The 23,394-nt window shown below is 41.0% G+C and overlaps 1 protein-coding gene across 1 annotated transcript in view; it reads left to right on the top strand.

The window, feature by feature from the left end:
* Positions 1 to 356: 356 nt before the first annotated feature.
* NOTCH2 (notch receptor 2) overlaps positions 357 to 23,394 on the top strand; it is a 164,346-nt gene continuing 141,308 nt past the window's right edge. The window contains 1 exon segment of the mRNA XM_074263252.1: positions 357 to 654. Within this exon segment, the coding sequence (XP_074119353.1) occupies positions 582 to 654 (73 nt within the window). The 5' untranslated portion in view covers positions 357 to 581.

Below are 23,394 nucleotides of genomic sequence, written 5' to 3'. Positions count from 1 at the left end.
GGCTGCCCGTCAGCGCCCGCTTCTTCCCTGCGCAGACCAGCTCTTCAGCATCGATGGGGTTAAATCGGAGGCTCCGGCCCCAACCCGCGCTCTGGAGGAATGGGGGGGAGCTGGCCGGTTCGTAGTAGATCCTTCCGCGGGGACATCGTGCCGGAACTTCTTCATGCGGGAAACCCCGGGGTTCGGAAGGCGGCTGCAGCTGCAGGGGCGGCGAGGAGGAGGGGAAAGAGGAGGAGGAGGGGAAACAAGAGGAGGAGGGGAGGGGAAGAGGAGGGGAGGGGAGGAGGAGGGCGGGGCTTTCCCCAGGGGGAGGAGGGCCGGGCGGAAGGACACGCGAGGCTGGAGAAGCAGTCGAAACTTTCTGCCAAACTCCGGGCGGCGGCGGTGACTGGTGCTTGTGCTACGCGGAACCGGGGCGCGGGGCGGTCTATGTGCTGCGCTTAACCGGTCTGGGGCCCCTGGAGGAGGGTCCTAAGTCGCGGCTGCAGCCCGACAGTGGGGGGCTCCCCGCCAGGGACCCCCCCGCCCCATGTGGATCTGCTCGGGCGGAGGAGGAGGAGGAGGAGGAGGCGAGTGAGAAGATGCCCGCCCTGCGTCCTGCCCCGATCTGCCTGCTTCTGGGTCTCTGGCTGTGCCAAGGCGCGCCCACCCTAGGTGAGTGTCCCAGGTGGCCCAGGCAGGCGCTCCGGTCCCCTACGACCCCAGGTTCCCTTTCGTTCCCTTCCCTCCCGGGCCACCCTCAGTTAATAGCCTCCTTCTGCGCCGGGGCACGGGGAAAGGTGGGGGGCGCGGGGCTTGCCGGGCTCTCTGCAGCCTCCCAGTGGAGTGAAGCAATTTGATTAATGAAAGCTCTGGACGTCCTCGGTTCTCCCTCCACTGAGGCGGGCGGGGGGAGGGGGAGCCGTGCGCCCCCTCCTCTTCCCCGGCGGAGAGCGGCGGGAGGGGGCTGCTGGAGGCTCGGCCCGCGGGGACTTGGCGAGAGCAAGCTGACCTTGGGCCCTGCCCAGCCTAACAAAGGGTTACAGTTCAGCGGGCTGCGAGCCGCACGCCCCTAGCGCTTCTGGCTCCAGGAATGCCTGACGCCCTCGTGGGGGGAGGTCGCCCTGAGCTGAGCCGCAGCCGAGCCGATCGGACCTTCCCTGCCCAGCGGAGCTAGAGCGGAGCCTGGGTCTGGGTGAGGGGGCCAGGGCCCGAGCCCAGCCCGGCCCCGCAGACTTTCATTCAGCCCCACCGCGCTGGGCAGCGCGTTTTAGTTTGCTGACAGCCCCCTCTCTGCCCGGGCGTCTGGGCTGTCTCGGGGGTTTTGGCCGCATTGTGCCTGGAGAGCTAGGAAAACTCGTGTGGCTGCATACTGAGGCAATTAAAATCCCAACGGATGTCATGCACGCCGAGGCACGGGTCCCCACGGTTATCTTTGGGAGAGCCCCCAGCTTGGAAGAACTGCTGTGTGACATTGACCATCTCCAAGTCGGAGGGGCGGGATTGGCGACTCTTCCTCCGCCCCACCCGCCCCCCGTGGAGAAGGAGTACTGCACTCGTCCAGTGCCTTAATTAGGACGTCTTCTTAGAGTGTTATCAAAACGTGTCTCGGAATACATTTGAAGCTCATTTTACTAAAAATAAATAAATAAATAAATAAATCATTAAAAAATAAAAAAGAAGGGGGGGGAGGAATCTAAATACTTCAACTGTCTTTTCCAGGAAGAATCATTTAAAAAAAAAAAAAAAAACTGCAAACGAGAATTGTTCTTTTTTTTAAAGAAAAGGTGCTCGGCTTTGATATATTGCCTGTTCTCAATTTTGAATGCTTGAGGAAGTTAAAAACGCACGTGTGTGTGTGTGTGTGTGTGTGTGAAGAGAATAAAAGTAACCTTCCACCTGAAAACGTGGACTTAGGCATTTTCTGGTACAAATGCACCTGCCCAGGAATATCCGAGGTAAACCAGATATGTGCAGAGGAACCACGATTGTACTTCTTGATGTGGTCAAAAAGCATCAAGAAACGCTTCAAGTTGTGTAGGTCCTCTTCTTCTCCTTTAAATGGAAGAAATGATGTAATGTGTGATCAGGGTGGGTGGAGGTGGCAAAATTAGCGAGATCAGATGGACATTTTGAGTGTAGGAAGTAGTAATCCTCACTCATTCTCTTACTAACCCGTTTTGGCAAGTTAATTAATCTCTGTTTCCTTCATGTAAAAGAAAGATGGGAAATAAAAAAACTTCACCGTGTCATTGGGGCAGAACTAAACAGATGATATTATTGAAAGGCACACTACAAGACTGCACAAGAAGAAGAAAATAAGCCTTCTTTTCTGCTAAGAAGGGACCTTTCTCTTTGAGAACTCCCCAAACACTGATCAGTGCTTCCCTTGCGATATAAGGGGCAGGTATTAGAAATACCTGTCTTACACATGGAGAATCGGATAGAACTGTTTTAAATTTGACTGCTCAAGGGAGGGTAACGCCTGCTTTTTAGTGACTATCCTGAATTACACCAAATTATTAACTGTGAATTCCTTTCTGAAAAATCTCCATCTCTTATCACTTGCGTTCTCCCAAGGTACCAATTAGAACACACCCTTCTGACCCTTTGAATCTCTTGTATTGGGCTTGTTGCCAGGATGTAATTTACACATCATTGAGTTCCCCAGCCGAGATCTGTCAGCCCATTCTTGTGGTTCTCCTAACAGCCGTCTGTGGCCACACCTATATCCTAGGATCCCCTTTCCCTACAATTGGTAGGGACTTTCAGATTTTGTTGCTGCCTGCTTGATAATTCCCCTAGATCTGGTGAATTTTGATAGAATTGCCTTCAAAACTATTTTGGTTTTACAAATAGTGGTTTTTGAAAATGTCCTGCCCTTGTTAATTTGTTTATATTCTATAACAAAAGGCACAATAAAAGAGCATTATTTTTTGCCCCTTTTTTCCCCTTTTGCATTGACCTGTTTCTTTTAATGAAATTCCTGGTAGAGAGGTTGGAAGACATTCCTGATTGACTTTTTCTCAAGAAATGGCTCTAATTTTATCCTCCTAAATTGCCTTCCCTAAGTTGATTGTTTCCAGTTTATTCTGAATATAGCTTGTGTATTGTGTCCCCCATTAGACTGTGAGATCTCGGAGAGCAGAGTCTGTCTTTTGCCTTTTCTTAGTATCCCCAGTGCTCAGCACAGTGAATGACAGCATTTAATAAATGTTTATTGACTGACTCTCTGTTTCAGGAGATGACCTGTGTCCTCTCCCTGCTTTGTCTCTGTGTTCTCCAGCTGCTGAAACGGGTCCTTTGGCACCTGGATTGTGACAGCCCTGTTTAGAACCGTTGGGAGATGCCTGAATACATCTAGAAACTTTCAAACTGCTTCTGATTTCTGTCAAGATGATGTTCTTTGCAACTGTTTAATTTGCATTGTTTTGCATATACTCTGATGGGACTCAGTCCCATTCCCTAGACATACTTTCCTCCCTCTCTTAGAAGAGAGATAAGATATCTAATCTCTTACTCACACTTCAGAGTGCTATATGGATGATACTTCACTATTTCAATAAACCTATAACTTCATAGGTATGGACACTTTTTTAAAAATAGTTTTTAATTTACCATATATTTGCATGGGTAATTTTCCAACACTTACAATTACCAAATCTTTTGTTCTAATTTTTCCCCTCCATCCCTCCCCCCCAGATGGCAGGTTGACCAATACATGTTAAATATGTTAAAGTATAAATTAAATACAATATATGTATACATTGGACATTCTTTTTAATGATGCAAACAAAGCTCCTTCATGTCCTCAGTAGCTGTTCCCCAAAAATTGCTGTGGCCATACTGAAAAGCATTGTTTCAAGTGACCAACCCTGTGGTGAGGAGAGTCTTCATATGACCATCTCTGGCTGTGTCCGTCCTTTGAAACCTTTCCAGATTATTACAGCATCCCCACTTCTGGAAAGATGTTGACAAACTTCAGTGAATCCCAATTGTGTGTCCATGATGAGAAGAGGCCTTAAACTGAGAGTTGGAAAGAACTGAGATGAAGAGAAAACTTAGAGGACCCTTGCTAATTGCCTAGAAGTGTTTGAAAGACTACCTTATAAGAGAGTGAATGATTAGTTGTCCTGTCTGCTTGGTCTCAGAGGGTGGATCTGGGAGCATTGTGTGGGAGTGGCCCAGAAATAGGTTTAGGGACATTAGGTGGATAAACTTCCCAATAAGTTAGAGCTGTCTACAAGTAGGAGAGATTGCTTCAGGAATTGCTCATCCTTTGGAGGCAATTGAGTTGAATCTGGATGATCTGGAGTTTTGGGATGTTTTAAGAGATTCCCATTTTAGGTACAAAGATCTGGGTCTCTGAGGCCTTTTCATCACTTGAGATTCTCTATGATTTTGGTTCAGCAGAATGCAAGCTGTTGGTAATTCCAAAACACAGCTTCATGCCATATCAGAATCACAGGGGAATGGGGTAGGACCTGAAAGCCAATAGGAAAAATGAATTCAAGGTGAAATTTTAAAAAACTTTTGATAGATTTATTTTAATTTTACTCTTATTTTTAATATGGAAAATAAGATAAGAATCAATTCCTTTAGTGATTTTTTTGGGGGCAAAGTTTGTGTTTTTATATTTTAAAAATTAGATGAATTACAATTATTTTTGAAGGAATTTTTTTTTTGGGGGGGAGGTAGGATTTTCACCTTGAACTCATATGTTGAAGCATTGAAAGAGTACACCAGACTGAGAAACACTTTGTGCAGATGAATTTATAAGTTTTCCATGGAGAGATTTTCCCTTAAAACCAGTTCCAAAGAGCACTAAAAATAAGAGGCAGTGAATATATAGTGTCCACTAGGCACCAGTACTATTTGAAGCACTAAGATTACAAAAAGAGGCAAAAGATAGTTACTGTTCTCTAGAGAGCTCACAATCAAATGACAGCATATAGCATTTCTTGCTTATACTGTTTCATGAGTCTTGAACAATTCCCCAGCAATATGGTGGCAGGTGATGGGCCACACAGAGCACCTGGCACAGTGGGAGGCAGAGAGTAAATGCTTAGAAGATATTTGCCCAGTAGAAGAGCCTTATTTATTTAAGTGAACATCATTAGCCTCGTGTGGGCCCGGTGGCCTCTTGGCACCTTTGGCTTCCAACCCTGCCCTCCCATGGGATGTCCTGCAGGTGAGGCTGGTGTTGACTCAGGTTTGCCTGGAAGCTGCTTTCACCTGTAGAGATGAGAGCAGTTGAAAGCTGACCCCACCTCTGGGAGGATTCATACTCCACCCTTTCTCTTGAATAAAGAGCAGCTCAGGTTTTTGTTTTTCCCTTTGTGTTGGCATCCTTTCAGAGAATTTGTTCTCCTCAACTCCCACTTCTGAACCCTCTGTAGGGGTGCTGGGAACCCAGAGCTCCAAAGCCCAGAGATCCAGGAGACTAGCCTGAAGTGGGAGGGACCCTGGACCCGATGATCTCTTGAGATCCAGCCTTGGATCTTGAAGTCTTCTCACTCTTCTCCCCCTACACTGTCAATATTTGAGAAAGCTCCTATTCTCTGGGAGGGCTGTGTCTTTTGGTTACTGCTTAAAACTTCATTTTTTTCCCCAAAGTGATCTCACTTTTTCTGCAAAACATGCTTATTTAGCTGTCTCAGAATGAGATTGAGATGGGCAGGTCTAGTATCAGAATTAGAATATAGAAATTTTTTAAAGGAAATCTAAAAATTCATTCTTGTATCCTGTCATCAGATTCAGACTCTGTGCACAAGCCATAAGGAAGCCTCAATCATCCTCTCACAGAGAGATTGTGCTGATCTAGTACAATTATTTACTTTGTATCTATTTCAGATTACATGTTTCTAGTGATGGAAGATGAACTACTTGCAAACAGGGAATGATGTCGTTTTGGTCTCTGGGATTTATATCTCCAGTGCCCTGGAAATAGTAGACTCTTAATAAATATTTGCTGAATTTATTCCAACCACGGTAGCATAAGGACCACAAAGCCCTGAAATCCTTTTGATGTGAAAGGTTATGTTCCATTCCTAACCCCAGTGAACCACACTTTATCTTTGAAGATGTTACCTGTTGTTAAGACTTATGACCACTTCTGTGTCTTGTGGCATCCAACACCCCTTCCTCCCCTCCCTTCCTCTTTCCCCAAGGTGGACTTGTGAGAAAGAGCAAAGGGCAGTGGCGGAGAGGGCGAGGGGAAGCTTCTGAGCTGAGCACTGTGAACATTTGGAACTTTGGAAAGGGGCTGCAGACTTTCCTTGGCAACGTTTCTTGATGCTTGTGCCTTGGAAGGAAAAAAAGGAATGTTCTTGGAAGTATGTTCCCAGGGTTCTGGATTTAATGAGTCATTTGATCAATATGCCCCATTGGGCGTAGGGACTTTGTAATGTAGTCTTTCCCTTCCTTCCTTTTCCTTCCTCCTATTCAAGGAAATAAAAATTAGGGGAGCAGAAGACAGACTGAAGATGGAATAGCAGAGCGTTCAGCCACTCTAATTCTTTCATGTTATTGATAGCCTGTGGAGGGTGGGGGGAAACTAAGTGACTTGTCCCAGATTACCCTACTAGTTAATGGCAGAACTGGGATCAGGACCCATTTGCCTGACTCCTCATTCCGTGCCCTCAGCTGTACAGAAGAGTTATTAAGGGAGCCACGGATGGTAGGGAGGAGAACAAAGGAATGACCACATTGATTTATTTACATAAGCATGAGTCGTATTTTTATAGCATCTTTTCTTTGAAGAGATTTTTTTCTTTCTGTTGTCTTTGAGTTTTAAAAAGCTTAACTACCACAACAGCAAAGTTTTTATGACCCACTACAGTGGGAGGGAACTTTGTCTCATGTAGGTTACCTTTAGTCCATGTGTTTCACCTATCACTTTATAGCACTGGGTAGGAAAGATATTGTTCCTGCCCTCAAGGAGCTTATTAAGTCCTCCTTGAGGAGGCAGGGTTAATAGACACACAGCTAAGTCTGCAGCTGTCAGACGTATCCACACATTTGAAATGCATTTTCCTGCTGCTCAGCTGATTCAGAAGTACAGACCTTCTAGGGAGGTTGGCTCAATGCTGTGGTGACCCAGCTGGAAGGCATGTCACCAGGCTGTTAGGGTTCCTGATCCCAGACACAGTGAGGGTCTGCACACCAGTGTACCCTTGGAGGCTTTTTTTTGTGGGTGCTAGAATTCAGATTTCTTTGTGAGGATACTCTTTATAAGTCAAGGGTCTAACCAGTGGTCTTATTTGGAGAAAAAAATGAAAGCTCTTTGGTCTGATGGTGTTGATGTAAGATTTGTAGCTGAATTATTGTGTCAGTGAGTGTTCTGGGAGAGGGATGGCAGGCTTCTGAATGCCAAGCTTGACTCAAAATGAGATTTGGCTTAAGTAAGACATTCTCCTTTACAAGATTCATTTCTCCATGTTAATGGTGAAGGAGCCTTTTTGTTGCCTAGAAGGGGTTGAGGTGGTATCATGGACTCATCCAGAGTTTCTGCCTCAGTTGGCATAGGGATTCTACCCCATCAGTTATTCATAACTGCCAGCACACTTTTGTGCTTGTCCTGGCAAAAACCTCGTTTTACCGGCTCCCCAAAAGTTCAGGCTCTAACTGGATGGGGCTGAGTAAGGCTTTTTTTTTTTTGTGGGGGCTTAGAGGTGGGATGATGGGACATTTTTGGCTCCCTTTGCTCCTCCTAAACATCAGGCTGATTCCCTTTTTCCAGCTATGAAAACTGCCCTTCATCTCCTGGCTAGGTAACAAGGGGCCAGCATTTCTCTGGGCTGTCACACTGTGCCCTTCTTTGGAAGCCTGCCTAGGGCGTTACTGGTCTCCAAGTTAGTTCTCATGCAGGATGTTGGCAGCTCAGCTTCAGCTCTCAAATCCCTGCATACATTATGCACACATGCCAGGACTGCCCCATTGCAGCACAAACACAGGTTGGGCCTATTGGGGTTGCAGAACCTGTTCCCTTGGCTAAGAGTACCTTGCCCGCCTTCTTTTAGCATATTTATTTATATGAAGTGGGTATGCATACATATGTGTATTTTGTTGGGGGAAGGAGACCCATAAAAGGGGAATTTTGTTGCAGTCCAAGTCTTGTGTAGCTAAAAGTAGATGGTCTTCTGAAAACAAAAATACACTTTCCGGTACTTGAAATTATTCTCATACCTTGTTTTATGGGGTGGTAGGGTTGTGACTTCTTTCTTGCTTGCTTCTTGTGATCTTTTCTTGCTCATCTCTCTTTTGTGAGAGAAATACTGGAAGACTACAGAGACAAAGTAGCCCATCTTGAGTGATGGACTCAGTGGGGAAGAAGTTGCTAGGTTAGAGAGATTTTTTTTTTTTGTAATTCTTGTGGTGATAATTAAATATGGTCGACTCTGCTGAACTTATGAATGGCTATAGACCAAAAATAAGAGAATGCACACGGCAGTAAGCGAAAAAAGCTTATCCTTTATTCCTCTCCTAGTACCTGTGGGATGTGAATTTCGAAAAAGCTTGTTCCTTATTCCTTTCCCTTATGTATTCTATGGTCAAGTGCCATTGACTTCTTGTTGCTCAAACAAAGCATTTTGCGTCCCATCTTTGTGTTTTTGTACAGTCTGTCCTTTTTACCTGGAATGATGCCCTTTTTAACCTCTAAACCCTTAAGAACTTTATTTTCCTTTAAAAGCCTAGCTCCAAGGCTTTTCCTGACTGGTCTACTGGTTGTGCTTCTCCCCCCCCCCCCAGCATTGCCTTATGCATTTATTTTGTGTGTGTGTGTGTGTGTGTGTGTGTGTGTGTGTGTGTGTGTACATGTCATCCTTAGAGGGGTTTAAGAGCAGATCCATTTTTGTCTCTATATCTCGCATGATGACTGGCCCATTTTTAAAGTCATTTCAGTCATGTCTGATTCTTCATAGCCTTATTTGGAGTTTTCTTAGCAAAAATACTGGAGTGATTTGCCACTTCTTTCTCGGCTCATTTGACAGATAAGGAAACTGAGGCAAATAGGGTTAAGTGACTCGGATGGGGTCATACAGCTAGGAAGTGTCTGTGAGAGCATTTTTGAACTCAAAAGAGTCTTTCTGACTCCAGGTTCAGCTCTCTATTCACTGAGTACCTTACTGTCCACTTGGCCCAGAGTAGATGCTTATTAAATGCTTATTATTTTTGGTTTAAGGATTGAAAGGACAGAAAGCCAGTCTTGTAATTAGAAAGTTCTGGGTTCAGGTTCTATCCCATAACACACAATTTCTGCAAAGCCATAGACAATTTTTCCTAACCTCTCAGTGTCCCAGGTAGCTCTCTCTCTCTATAAATTATAATTGTGACATAGATTTGCACGAGTGGGAAAGAGTTTCCACACCATACATTATCATCTATGCTGATGAAATTATAGGTATGAGCATTAGAAAAATAGTAAGAAAATAATTTCATAATTCATTTTAACCCCTGAACGAACCTTATGGCATTTTTAGGATTCAATTTTTCCTCGGGATTTTAATCCTACATAGAACACATGATAATGAGCATGCTCCCAGAGTGTATATTCTTCCTCTATTTTATAACGTATGTCCTGGGAATGCAAAGCAAATTTAATAATATCTTGATGAATCACAACTAGGGTGGAAAACATGCTGGGAAAAGTTATGAAAAAGACCAATCATTATGTAGATTAGACCCAAATAAAGAATGATTTGATCTCTGCCATGATCCCTTCCTCCTACACATTCATCCTCCCTCCTATGGCCATTCAAGATTTGTTCATGTGTATTTTTTGTGTGAAGATATTACATTGGAAACTACATTGTAACCTGCCCAAGGACAGAAAGTAAGACTGGCTGGTCATTCTTTTATTTTGACCTCGTTTGCAGAACAGTTCAATCAGCCATCCAATGAGCTCATATCCTCCCTCAAAAGAGGAAGCCCTTGAAGGGAACTGGTCAGATCCACCTGGCCTTTGGGCACCTTGTCAAATAACCTTTCTTTTCTTCTTTTCCTGTGTTCTCCCTTCTTTGGTCCCCTTCCCCCATTCCCTGTACATAGTGATCCCTTGATAAATGTTGTTGACTAATGTTGCAATCCAGAAGAGTAGTTTCAAGGATGTGTGGTTTAGAAAATTGTTGCTTTGCTTCTGGGCCCAAGGGACTGTCCAACTGAATTGCTGTGTGCTCAGGCACTGTGAGATTTAAGTATCTGGTTCTGAGAAATTTCAAGCAGAATGAATGCCCTCTCAAGGACTGTTGGAATTCATGGAGCTGGGAGCGTGCCAGCTATATTACCATATTTAAAGTGAGCCTGAAAGGGGAGAAAAATAACATTTCTAAGCACCTGAAAGAGAAAGGCCTCTCAGAAGGGCGGACTGTGACCTTGTAGTTATGGTGGCTGAGATTCTGGAGAGATACTGGTTTTGATTCCAGTAGCCTTTGTGTGATTCCAATAGCTTTTCCTAAGCTAAAGGAAATTAAAGATGTGGAAATAAAATTTGGTTAGAAAACCATTTTCATGCACAAGTTTTTATGGTATTTCTAAAAGGAAGAACTTTATTCTATTTAGCATCTACATCAAGAGGCTTGACCAGCAGGTGAAGCTTCAGATCACACACGTTTTTTGTTGTTGTCTCTCTTGTATTTGTTTCTATTAAGACTTGAATATAAGATTTTATTCCTTATTTTTAATAGTTATTCAATAATTTATTTTATTGGTTATTTGTAATAAAAAAATTTTAAGGTCACTTTTTAAAAGCTTAGTTGAGATTTATTATACTTTACTTTTATTTTTAAAATCATATTTAATTTAAAAATTATTTTTAAAATTTCTTATTTCTTAATATGATATTATATTTCTTAATTTACTTCCCCCCCCCCTCTGAGGCTGGGGTTAAGTGACTTGCCCAGGGTGATATAGCTAGGAAGGGTTAAGTGTCTGAGACCAAATTTGAACTCGGGTCTTCCTGAATTCAGGGCTGGTGCTCTATCCACTGCGCCACCTAGCTGCCCCCTAAATTTCTTAATCTACTAAGGCACAGTACCTGCCTTTGTGGACCTCATATCATGCTTTTTTCTCCCTGGTATAACCACCAATTATGCTGAATATTATCAACTTTTTCTGATATATTTTTTGCTATTTATAAAATTGGTGAAGTATCCAAGGATGTTTAAAATAATAAATAAATAAAACTAGTAGTGTTCATTGGATCACATGCATATGTTTTGGAAAGCTGGTTTACATTGTAATTTGTATATGTCAAGCCTGTGACTTATATGGAGGTAAAAATCAGGTCTTATGTTTTTGTACTTTCGATAGCAGCTCATACAGGATTGAGCACATGGTTTATAGGATACTTATTCTTCCTCATTCTTTCTGGTTTCAGAAGATGAGATGGTATTCCCCTCTACTAAGGCTAGCCAGTACTTAGGAAGTGCCTGGTACATGGTAGATACTTAATAAATGTCTACTGAATTAAATTATTCATACTTGATTTTTACATCACCTCTTGTTTTCATCTACAAGACTTCCTTTGCTCCTTTGACTACTTTTCTGCCCATATTCAGTGTCTTCTTCTTATCTCCTTCCCTTTGCCTACAGATATAACTTAGGTCTCTTCAATCTGGGGAAGGAGGGAAAAAGATTTCCTTGACCACATCATCCTCTCAAATTCTATTCTGTATCCCCTCTCCCTTTCACTGCTAAACTTTTAGAAAGAGACATGTGCTATGGATCTGTTTCATGTCTTCCTTCTAAACCCCACAACCGACCCAATTGGAAGTTACAGTGGAAGTCCAGCTTCCTCATTTTTGTAGACAAGGAGGTTGAGGTTCAGGCAGATTCAGACAACTTGCCCAAGATCATATGGAATAAGTCACTGAACTGGAATGTGAACGAAGGACCTTTTGGCTCCAGAGCTGCCATACTTTCTCCTGCACCCAAATGCCTCCAATTTAGCTTCCTTCTCCTGTTAAATTCAGTTACATAGCTGCAGTCACTTGTATTATCCCTTTGACTCCATGGGTTTCAGTTGACCTTAAATTAGTCTACCTATTTTTCTCTGAGTCCTTTATTCATCGTTTCTTAATTGTACAATAATGTTCCATTATTTTTTGTACATCACAGTTTGGGTGACTTTCCCAATACTGATTGGGATATCCACTTTGTTTCCATGTTTTTGCTACTTCAGATAACGTTGCTGTGAATATTTTTGGTCTTGCTCTGGAGCCCTTCTGACTCGACCAATAGCACCTTGCCTGAGGCTCTGCACTCTCCATTTAGCCAGTTCTTGCCACTTGACATACTGTCCTCGATTCCACTCTGGCTCTTGGAAAAGACACCTTATCCAATTTCCCAGTGGAACCACCCATCATCCTACTGACCTCAGCCTTCCCAGGCCACCACTCCCTTTAAGAGCATCACCCTCATTAGAAAGTAGCCTCCTAGAGGGCAAGGATTGTCTCTTTTGCATTTGTAATCTTAGCACTCAGTTTAGCATTCCGCCTAGCATTTACTATGTGCTTATTAAATGTTTCTTCTTTCCTTCCTTTATAAAAGGTCTTTCTTTTTGTCTTTGACCACTTGAGGATATAAACCCAAAGTGGGACAGCATCCTTAACTGTAATCCTTTCCATCAATTCTGGAACTTTGCTTGGGGAGCCTCATTTAGCCTTCTGGAATGAGTATTATTTACATCAGTGTTAAAATGGATCTGTGATCTTAGTAGGGATTCTCTCCTCTACAATTTCTCCTTTTCTTCTCATTCTAGGCCGTGTCTTTTTGAAATTTTCTTTTTCTATTCTGCACTTAAATATCAAATCAAATATCTCCACATTTATGTGTGTGTATATATATATATGTATATATACATATATATGTATATCTGTGTGTGTTTGTGTGAGTATATACACTCCACATGCATATATATATATGTAGATACAACTGTGTATCCATGTATGTGTGTTTTTATATATATATATATATATATATACATGCACAAATATTCAAATATATGAATACAGGTATAATATGCATGTAATACATATATACACCTACATTATACAATGCACATCTATACATGCATACACACATATACCGGAGAAGATTGTATAAGAAATTGTGAACCTGTATTAGTTAGAACTTGCTTTTCTTTTAAAACATATGATAAATCCAGCATGTAACTGCCAGAGCTCCCCTACTTTGTTTGTAATTCCTTCTTCCCTCTCTTCTTCCCATAGATGTTTGTTTTAGTCAGTGCCTCCAACCCTCCTCTCTGGTTCCTTAATGTTTCCTGGACATACATTATCTCTCCCTCTCATTATGTGGCCCATCTTTTCCAGTTGGACAGGTCTCTGATGATGGTTTTACCCTACTTCATAGACACAAACTCTCATTAGTGCAACCTATTTTTCTCATCCCTGCATCTTTGTTGCTTACAGTTTTGATTCTCTGAAACATGCTCCATTAACACAATCCACAGCCATACATAGCATCTCTAGAAGAATATGGATGTCAAAAAGATGAGCTTTTTTGTCAGTTTAATATTGAAACCATTGGACAATACTCTAAATGGAGTTCAGCTTAGGCCCCTTTTCCATTATTGTTCCTATTTTATTTTATCTTTTTATATTTTAATAGTTTTTATTTACCAGATATATTCATGGTTAATTTTACAACATTGACAATTGCCAAACCTTTTGTTCTAAATTTTCCCCTCCTTCCCCCACCCATATGGCAGATTGACCAATACATGTTAAATATGTTAGAGTATAAATTAAATACAATATATGGATACATGTCCAAACAGTTGTTTTGCTGTACAAAAAGAATCGGACTTTGAAATAGTGTACAATTAGCCTATGAAGGAAATCCAAAATGCAGATGGACAAAATTCTGGTTCCTATTTTCAAGATGTAGAGACCATCTTAATATATTATCTGTCTAATTATATATTATAAGCCAGCTCTTAATTTCTTCTTGGTTTCTTTTGTTGGGTTAATAAACTCTTCTTCTAATAAAGAGGTTCTTCCTCTTTTTCCCTGGTTCTTTTCTCTATTACTTTAAAAAAGTCTCTTTATATACTATCTCTCTGGGCCATCTTACCCAATTTCATTTATTTCATTTTCATGTTTTTGAACATAACTTGCAACTCAACATATTCAGTCCCCATCTCTCATCTGCACTGCAGCCCCTTATTCTTATTTTCCTCTTGGAGCCAGAGAGCCCCACCTCAGTGTTCCTATACTAGCATCACAAACTCAAAGCTAAGGAATAGACTTGTGCTTTCTTTGATGTGTAAGAAATGGTCAGGTAAGGAAGCCTCTCACACTGATACACATTGATATACTGAGACTCTATAAATGTGTATTAGTGTATGTTAGAGGAAAGGGCTTTTAGCACAGTCTTCTTGGCTACCATCTGTAGATGGTCCACATCACTGTTTCTCCATTACAAACTCTACATGTCTCAAAATGAACTCATCTTCCCTTCAGAACCCACCTTCTTCCCAACTTCCTTGTTTCTGTCAGTGGCACCACCCAGAACTTAAAACCAAGGCTTAAAACTTTAGTCATTATTGCTTTTTTTGTCCTTCACATACTACCTTTGACTCAACTCTAAAGCCCATCTGATCCCATTGCTTTTCATCTTCCTTTCTCTTTCTTCCCCTTTTACTACCACCATAAAAATTTGGTATACTAGGAAAAATGCAGGTCGTGGAGTCAGGAGATTTAATTCAAGGATCTGGTAGTTAGAAATGGGATGGCTCTGGGTAAGAAACATTACTTTTGCAAGCCACTGCTGCCTCATGTATTAAAAAAATGCATCTTGTTGTTAGCTACCTACCCGCCCACTGTACAGGGTTGTTTTGAGGGAAAAAAATAAGTTGTTGCATTTTTGGGTGTTTATTATTATAGTTTTCTAACTAGCTTTCTTGTCTTAGCTGTCAGAGTAATATTTCTGATGCCCTGGTCTGATCATATCACTCCTTTGCACAAAATCCCCAGTGGCTCCCAATGGTCAATATCAGAGGACAGCAAATCATGGCCCAAAGACCAAATATTTTAACAACATTTTAAGCTGTAATAAAACTTTATAGTAAATGCAAAAAAAATTACTCTTTTGCTAGTGGGCTATACAAAAATAGGCAGTGGTCTTGATGGATCTTGATTTTTGTAATAAAATCTAGCTTCCTTAGCTTGCCATAAAGTCTTCTATAATGACTTCAATTTATCTTCCCAGTTTTTTTTTTTTTTTTTTTGTCAGGATCCCCTTTTGTCAGGATCGACTGTTTTCTCACCTCATGCTGTGATCCAATGCCTTTTGAAATTCTTGCTGGCTGTTCTCTCTTTGTATCTGCCTGCTGAAATGCTTTTCTTCTCTCAAGGTCCAGTTTAGGTGCTTCCTCCTCTCTGAAGCCTTTTTTATCCCCAAAGGAAAGGCTTTCTTCTTCCTTCAGTTCATCAGACTCCTTTCTTTTGCCCAATCACACCTCTGGTGTATCCTACTTCCTTATGCATGTGTTGTAGCTTACCTATTTGATTGTAAGCTTCTTGGGGGAAAGGACTTAATTACTTTTCAACTTCATACTCCTGGTGCATTGGAACTCCTTTTGAAGTTCATTCAGAATGGTAGGACTAAAGGCTGGTTTATGTGGGTGAAGCATATAGTCAAATGTTTAATAAAAAGGTTTTTTGAATTGTTGATTAAAATTCAGTTGTGACCTATGAGGGAAAACCCCAAGCATTCCCCATCTTGAGTCTACAGCCTTTATTTTTCCCAGCCCTAGCCCTGGCTTCCTGAGCGCTTTAGCTTGCTGTACCATCATACCTCATCTCTTCTGGGACAGATGGGGAGGGGAAGCTGGGTAATGGTATCCAGGTACTCAAGCTTGGAGCCAGGAGAGCTGGCTTGAATTCTGATTCCACCACTTAATAACACTTGGGCAGTTGTCATGGAGTAGCAGATAGATCACTGGACCTGGATTCAGGAAAACCTGAGTTCAAAACTAGCCTTGGAAACTCTGAGCAAATTATTTTGTCCCAGTTTTCTCATCTGTAAAATGGACATAATAGCAGCACCTGCTTTCCTTGTTTTAAAGATAAAATGTGGCCATATTTGTAAAGTTCCTTGCAAACTTTAAAATTGTATCTCAGTGGTAACTTCTGTTACTATGTATTAAGTCAGTCACTGAGCCTGTTTCCTCATTGGTAAAATGAGGACAGTAATCCTTGCACTACCTGCCTCACAAGTGGTTGTGAAGATCAAAAGAGATGATGATGATGATGGTTTTAGACTTAAATCATTACATAAATGCAAGATGTGATTCATTATTCCAGTTCACAAACATTTGTGTAAAAGTCCCCACCCTCACAGCTAGTAAATGGGAAGAGCCAGGGAGAGCTCAGTGTGCCGAGCCATTCCAGCTGCCATTTCCCCCTGGATGACCCTGGTCTTTTTTCCATTGCTTAGTTTCCATTATAAAGACAAGCCAATCCAGGTTTTGGAAGTAATGATGTCTGAACACTGAATGAGTGAAGCTGACTTGCTTTTTGGCTAAAGTGAACTTTAAGGTCCTAATATCCACATTCTCCTTTTCCCTTCATTGTCGAGTGAGTGTCTTTAACAGTTTTACCCCAATTGACAAATGTGGAGTCAAGTGTGACTCAGGTTTATTGTGTGATATTGGGACTTCATTAGCAGGTCGTACTTCCTTTGAAGTTCATTCAGAATGGTAGGACTGAAGGCTAGTTTATGTAGGTGACATCCCTAACATAGCAAGAAAAGCTTCAGTGCTTGTAGAAGAAAAGGGCTTGAAATATTTTAGTCCCTCCAACATTTCTCAGGAATAAACTTCTTCTTGCACAGGATGGTAAAAAAAAAGTGGTTGGCTGGAGCATTTAGGAGAGCCTTGCATTTGAATCCTTCCTTCAGCACTTTCAGAGCACTGTGACAGTCGATGAGCAAGTCATTTCACTTAATTTCTTTGGGCCTGTTTTCTCATCTCCAAAATAGGGATAATAATATTTATACTATCTACCTCAAGAAATTTAAAGGATTGAATGAGCTGTGTATGAAAAATGTTCTTTAATTTTAACATGCCAAATTTATTATTATTTGTTCCTTCATTCTTTTTTTTTTCTTCTGCTTGACTATTTAAATGGCAAGAGTATTCAATCTTATTTCAGATAGCCTTGTCTATCTTGCACTTTCACCGACCTACACATATTTTAGCATTTCTTCTTCCCTTTTAATCAAAATGAGGAAATAAGTAGGGAACATTATTAGTGCAGTGTGATGGTGACTGTGGGTTGTATTGATGAGGAAATACAGTTAAAGGTTCTGTGGAAACTGTCCCTATGGTGCATTTCAGTGTAGAATTGGTGTAAAACAGCTCAAAACTTAACCCTGTTAATGTTGGCAGTAAGGGAAAGAACATTTAGCAAATTCATGTAATGAGCTCCTGCCTTGAACTATTAAGAGAGGAAGTAGGCTTGTACTCGGAGCCTTTTTGCCAAGGAGCCAGGCTCAGCAGGCAGACTCTGTCTTGTGGGGCACTTTGCCATGAGGAGTGCCAATTAGCAGAAGGGTGTAGCAGTTAGATGATAAATCACTACAGAGTGGGGGGATGTTCCTTCTCTGGTTGGGTGACCCACCTGGGGAACAGAGCAGCCTTTTTTATGGATTCCCCAACTGCTTGACTGTTGAGACCATTGTTTTATATCACTGAAAGTTTGGGCCGTTGTTTTATCATCACTGAAAGTTTGGGCCATTGTTTTATCATCACTGAAAGTTAGGAATGATGATGAGTAAGACAGATCTTAAAGGAATTTCAAATTATGCCCTACTGATGGGAGAGGTAGAAAAAGGGAGCTGGTATCAGGACAGTCTAATTTTAGGAACATGAAGTGCTAACACCCACATGACCAAGTCATCTTCCTTTTCCATCTCTCCCAGCACTGGGATTCTCCTTTAGCCAGATTGACTTCTGAGATTAGAACCATTAGGATAGATTAGATTAGAACCACTGTGCCAGTCATGTTCTCCTGGATAATTAAGAACTGATTATGTTCACTTTGAAATACATGCTAACAAAATTCTGGACTTTGCCTTAATCATGAAAAGCCAAAAACAAACACGCATATATATATGTATATATATATATATATAAATAAAATTAGGATAGATTAGATTAGGACCACTGTGCCAGCCATGTTCCCCTTATTCTCGGCCTGTCCAGATCCCTAGAATAGTCTCTCTCCTCATTTACTAGATTTCCCTGGCTTCCTTTAAGACTCGGCTCACAGCTCACCACCTGCAGGAGTCTTCTCCCAGCCCTGCCTCTCTCTGAGATTACCTTCCTCCCATTTACTCTGTACATATTCCTTATGTGTATGTAATTATTTGCATGTTCTTTCCCCTGTTAGAGTTTGGGCTTCTTGAGGTTTGGGATTGAGTTTTTTAACCTATCTTATCTCCCTTGCGCTTAGCAGAGTGCCTGGAATATATAAGAAGCACCTAATAAAGGGTTGTTACTGACTCACTGACCCTCCTAAGGTGACATTGAATTATTTATGACTAATTTTCAAATCCATCTTCTTCTTCTCATTACACTGATGTCTGGTCTATATCTTTTCCACCAGAAGAACATGAGAGACTTTGTGAAATCCTTGGTTAAAATCAAAGTAACCTAAAAATAGCATATCACCCCTTATGGACCAGTCTAGTGACCCTGGCAGAAAAGGAAATCGAATGATATTTTTAATGACCTATTGGGCTTCATTTTGTAAATAACACCCACCACAAGCTTTATCAGGAGTCACAGTCTCATTTTTCACATGGAAACTCCATTTAGCCACTCTCTCTCTTAAAAAAAAAAACAAAAAACAAAAAAACAGACAATTCAGGATTTGTGCTGCTGACTTTTTTTTTTTAACCCAAATACAGGACTTTGCATTTATCTCTACTAGAGTATCTGCATCTTAATAATCATCTGTGGAGTGACATAGATTGACACACCCAATTACATAATATTTTACTCTGAAGACAGAGAGTGCAATCATCCCATCAACATCTGCTTATTATCAACAAAACAATGGCTCAGCTATTTTTTCATGGCTACATGAAAAGACCATGACATAGCAAAGGGTAACTTATCCCTGATAGAATCATTGCACGCCCTCGTTGTCCCAAATTTCTCTCCAAACCACCCCTTCTGGGAGGGTTTTTTTGAAAGATTTCAATTCACTTCTTATTTTTCGTTACTTTTTCTCTCTCTTGAGGGCTATTCACTTCCAGCTCTAATCCATGCCAGAAAAAAAGGAAAGACAAAATATTGTGACTAACAGTCTTAGTCTTATTTCACCAACTAATGGAGCGTTTACTTTTGTGATTTCACGTTGCCTTGGTACATGAAAATATGCAGTATATGTTCCAGTTTGAAAGTTTTGAGTCATGGATATGTTAGTGCTATATGACCACCAGTGGTTTGCTTTTGAAAGGAAACTCTTTTGATTACTGTTCAGAGGAACTAATGAAAAGATCTTAAAAAGCAATTTACGTGCACATATATTTGTTTAGGACACCTGAGTGTACAAAGAGCGCTTGACAAACCTTGGGTGCTAGAGAAGTCTGAGTAGTTACTTTGCAGAGACTGTGGAATGCTTGACTTCAGCTGAGAGGACCCGAGCAGGCGTTTTTGACTTTAGACTTCCATGGATCGTAAATTCTTTTCCAGAAATATGGAATTTTTTTTCTCCTTTACCCGCTATTAAAAAAACAAACAAACAAACAAACAAAAAACCAACATCCTTTTACATTTGGAAGTTATGCAAGAAATTCTTTCCAGAGGGAAAAGGGGGGGGGTTAGACTTTTACCCTTTTAATTTACTTTGTGCTCTAATGGCTGTCTTGAATCTTGGTGATTCTTGAATCTAACACAAACATGAAAGGCCTTGAGATTATTGTGGAAAAAGCCTCGGCTTACAGCCTCCATATCTCTGTGGTTTGGGGCGTACCTCTTGATCTTTCTGAAACTATGGTGTCCTCTCCTTCCATCTCCCAGAGAAGTTGTGAAGAAAGCACTTTGTAAATTTTGACAGCACTGCGTAAATCAGAGCATGATGTTGGTTGGCCGAGTGCTCCTAATTTCGCAATAAGCAATCATATGAATTACCCAGCCCTTTCTGCACGAGACTCAGTCTTAACAGAAAGAAACCTTCATTTTGTTGCATTTTAGGAGTCTTGATTTTGTTGTTTTGATAATTGAATCCCCTCTTCTAAGTTGTTTGCTGTGTACACAGGAAGTGTTTAAGGGAGAGAATTTGGCAAAGATCCTGTATGGGGAGCCCGGAATTAGCTGTTTTCAGTTCCTGGCTTTGCCTACCTGTGTGACCCAGGCAATTATTTAACCTCACTGGGTCTTATTTCTCATCTTTATAATGAGAGGACTGAACTTATATGACTGTAAGGCCCCTGTTAGCTTTAAATTTATGGTTTTCCTTGTTCATATTCATCTATTTCAGCATCCATTTTAAATGTCATGGTCTTCCCAAGCCCTCCTTAATCCAGGTTTGTATCTCTTAACTCTCTATGCTTGACTCTTTGTGGAATCCATTTGGGATTTTCTTGGCAGAAATATTGGAGTGGTTTGCCATTTCTTTCTCTAGATCATTTTACAGATAAGGAAACTGAGGCAAACGGGATTAAGTAGCTTATCCAGGATCACACAGTTCAATTTTATAGCTATGGTTTTTTTTAATACATATTTTTGTTCTATCTCCCCTAGCCTTATCCCAATGATGAACTCCTTAGGGATAAGATATGCTCTTGAAGTCATTTGCACCCAGAGAGAGGACTGTGGGAACTGAGTGTGGACCACAACCCAGTATTTTCACTTTTTGTTGTTTTTTTTTGCTTGCATTTTATTTTCTTTCTTATTTTTCCCTTTTTGAACTGATATTTCTTATGCAGTATGTTTGTGGAAGTAAGTATAGAAGAATTGCACAGGTTTAACATATATTGAATTATTTGCCATTTAGGAGAGGGGAGGAAGGGAAAGAAAAACTTGGAACACAAGGTTTTGCAAGGTTGAATGTTAAAAATTATCCATGCATATGTTTTTAAAATTAAAATTTTAATTAAAATTTTTTAAAAGATTCTCTCAGAGCAGATGCCATTTCCTCCTCTCACAGTGCTGTCAAGAGTCATATAAGTTATCCCTGCTCACTTTCTGAAGAGAGATTCCAGAGTTTAAGGATGGACCTTGGGATTATTCCAGAGCATCAGAGAACAGGCATTAATCAAGCATTTATTAAGCATGCTTAGGAACCTATGTGAGCCCCAGAGACCTCCTCCTCTATCTTATAGTTGCTGTGGAAAGTCTCTTTGCATGTAGCTTGGCTTATTCTTGGGGATTTAGAGGAACTCTTGGGAGGGGGGGAAGGGAAATGGAAGAGAGCTGTTTTCAGATTCTGTTGAAAAGGCTATTGATTGGAATAGTCTTGAATGAACTAAGCTTCCTAGAGATTCTTCAATGGCCTTCCATGAGTCTTGGATAACAGAGGTATAGGGATGTGGATATGTACTCTGAGAGCTGTGGGGTTTTCAAGGTATTTTAGTTTGGAGTTACCTCAAAAGTTTAGGGTAGAGTTGAATATAGAATACTAGAGTACTGAATTTAGAATCAATAACACCCAGGTTGGAATCTTGCCTTGACATTTATGGCTGTGTATTATCTACTTGATAAAGTTGTTTTCAGACTCCTCTCAAATGACACACTATTTATATTTATATGTGTACATAATATACACATACATCTACATCCAAACACACATACATATACACATTACATTTTGTTAATCTTAAAGCAATACATAAATGTGGATTATGACCCCATTAATTGCTTGAGAATGTAGAATTGCTTTTGACAGCCACTCACAGCATCAAGGTGAGCCAGGGATTATATACTTCATTTTTATTCTTATTTGATTATTTGAAGGCCTCAGTGGGCGTAAAGGACCCAGGCTATATTCTGGGGATATTTTTGTTTTACTGGATTGAAGCCCTCATCTAGAAACCTAGAATGAAGTCTCTTGAGTGGACACCTTAACACTGATCCAACTTCTTCCTTGTAAGAAATTTGGTTAGAATGTTTTAAAAGGAAAACAAAAATGAGAATAAGGTCTCATGGGCCTCCTCCTTCCCCTCCAAAGTCTACGTGATCCCTAAAAGGGATCACTCTGTTGGAGTTGATTGATCAGAGCTCTCAGAGTGCCATACCATTAATTAGGAGCATTTCTTTTGGTTGCTTCAAGATATTATTTCACTGCTATTCCATCTTGGTATCAGCCTGAACCATTCTTATGCTGTTCTAACTATAGTGTCTTAAAGAGCAACTAGCTGGGGGAGCCTGGGTAAGCCACTTAACTGTTTGCCTCAGTTTCCTCATCTATAAAATGCGCTGGAGAAGGAAATGGCAAACCTCTCTAGTATTTCTGCCTAGAAAACCCCAAATGGGGTCAGAGTCAGACACACACAACTCTGTGAAACGACCGAACAAACAGTCCTCTGAGTCGTGACTTCATTGGTAGAGAAAACATGGGGTTCCTCTTCTGAGCCTGTATTCACATGGGGAAGACACACACTTTTTCTTGTGTATCCAGTATATTCCAGCTGGCCCCTGTTCTTCCTCTGAAACTTGGGAGCTTTTCTCTATATTCCAGGCATGAATTTACCTCATTCCATGTCCAGTTTGTCCATTCCTACTGGGAGGTAAAATGTCATCCAGGGAGCTGAATTCTGGAGATGTTGAAAGTCCAGGAAAGCAGTTAGGTTGGAAATGATGAGGAGGAGCTCTCGTCTGAGTGAGGAAAGGGGTCCCAGGAATAAGGTGCTAGTGAGTTTTTGAATCTTCCAGAATGATGAGTTTTTGGACTTGATTTAGTCACTTCACCCCAGAGAGTATTAAGTAAGTCTCCCAATAAGAAGTTAATGACAAAGTGGGGACCAAAGTTAATGACAGAGTGGGGACCAGAACTTAGATGTTATGGCTCTCGATCCAAGGCTTTTTTTTTTAAACCATAGTGGAAATTGAATGTATTATTGCACAAGGTGGGAATGGAACCTAGAGTTTCTAAACATTTAAAACCTAGGGACTAAACATTTAAAAAGGAAATTGTATTGTCCAGGACCCAAACCCAGTTTTCCCGTGTGGTGAGCTTGACATCACCAAGCCACCAGTGCCAGCAAAACAAAGTTTGTTGGATGTGTTGGAGGACCTTTATGGATTACAGATGAATGAAATCTGGTCTTTTGAATGGGAGGAAGAGCTTGCTAATGAATCACCAGTAAGAAGCTCCATTTTGATTTTTCTCATGATTCTCTTCATTTCTGGTTCCATTTGATTGGAGTCCAGAGCTTTCCTTC

The sequence above is a fragment of the Sminthopsis crassicaudata genome, chromosome 4 (genome assembly GCF_048593235.1).
Source record: "Sminthopsis crassicaudata isolate SCR6 chromosome 4, ASM4859323v1, whole genome shotgun sequence".
NCBI classification, from domain to species: domain Eukaryota; kingdom Metazoa; phylum Chordata; class Mammalia; order Dasyuromorphia; family Dasyuridae; genus Sminthopsis; species Sminthopsis crassicaudata.
Note: the sequence above shows the minus strand (reverse complement) of the source record. Positions and strands in the feature narration are given on the sequence as shown.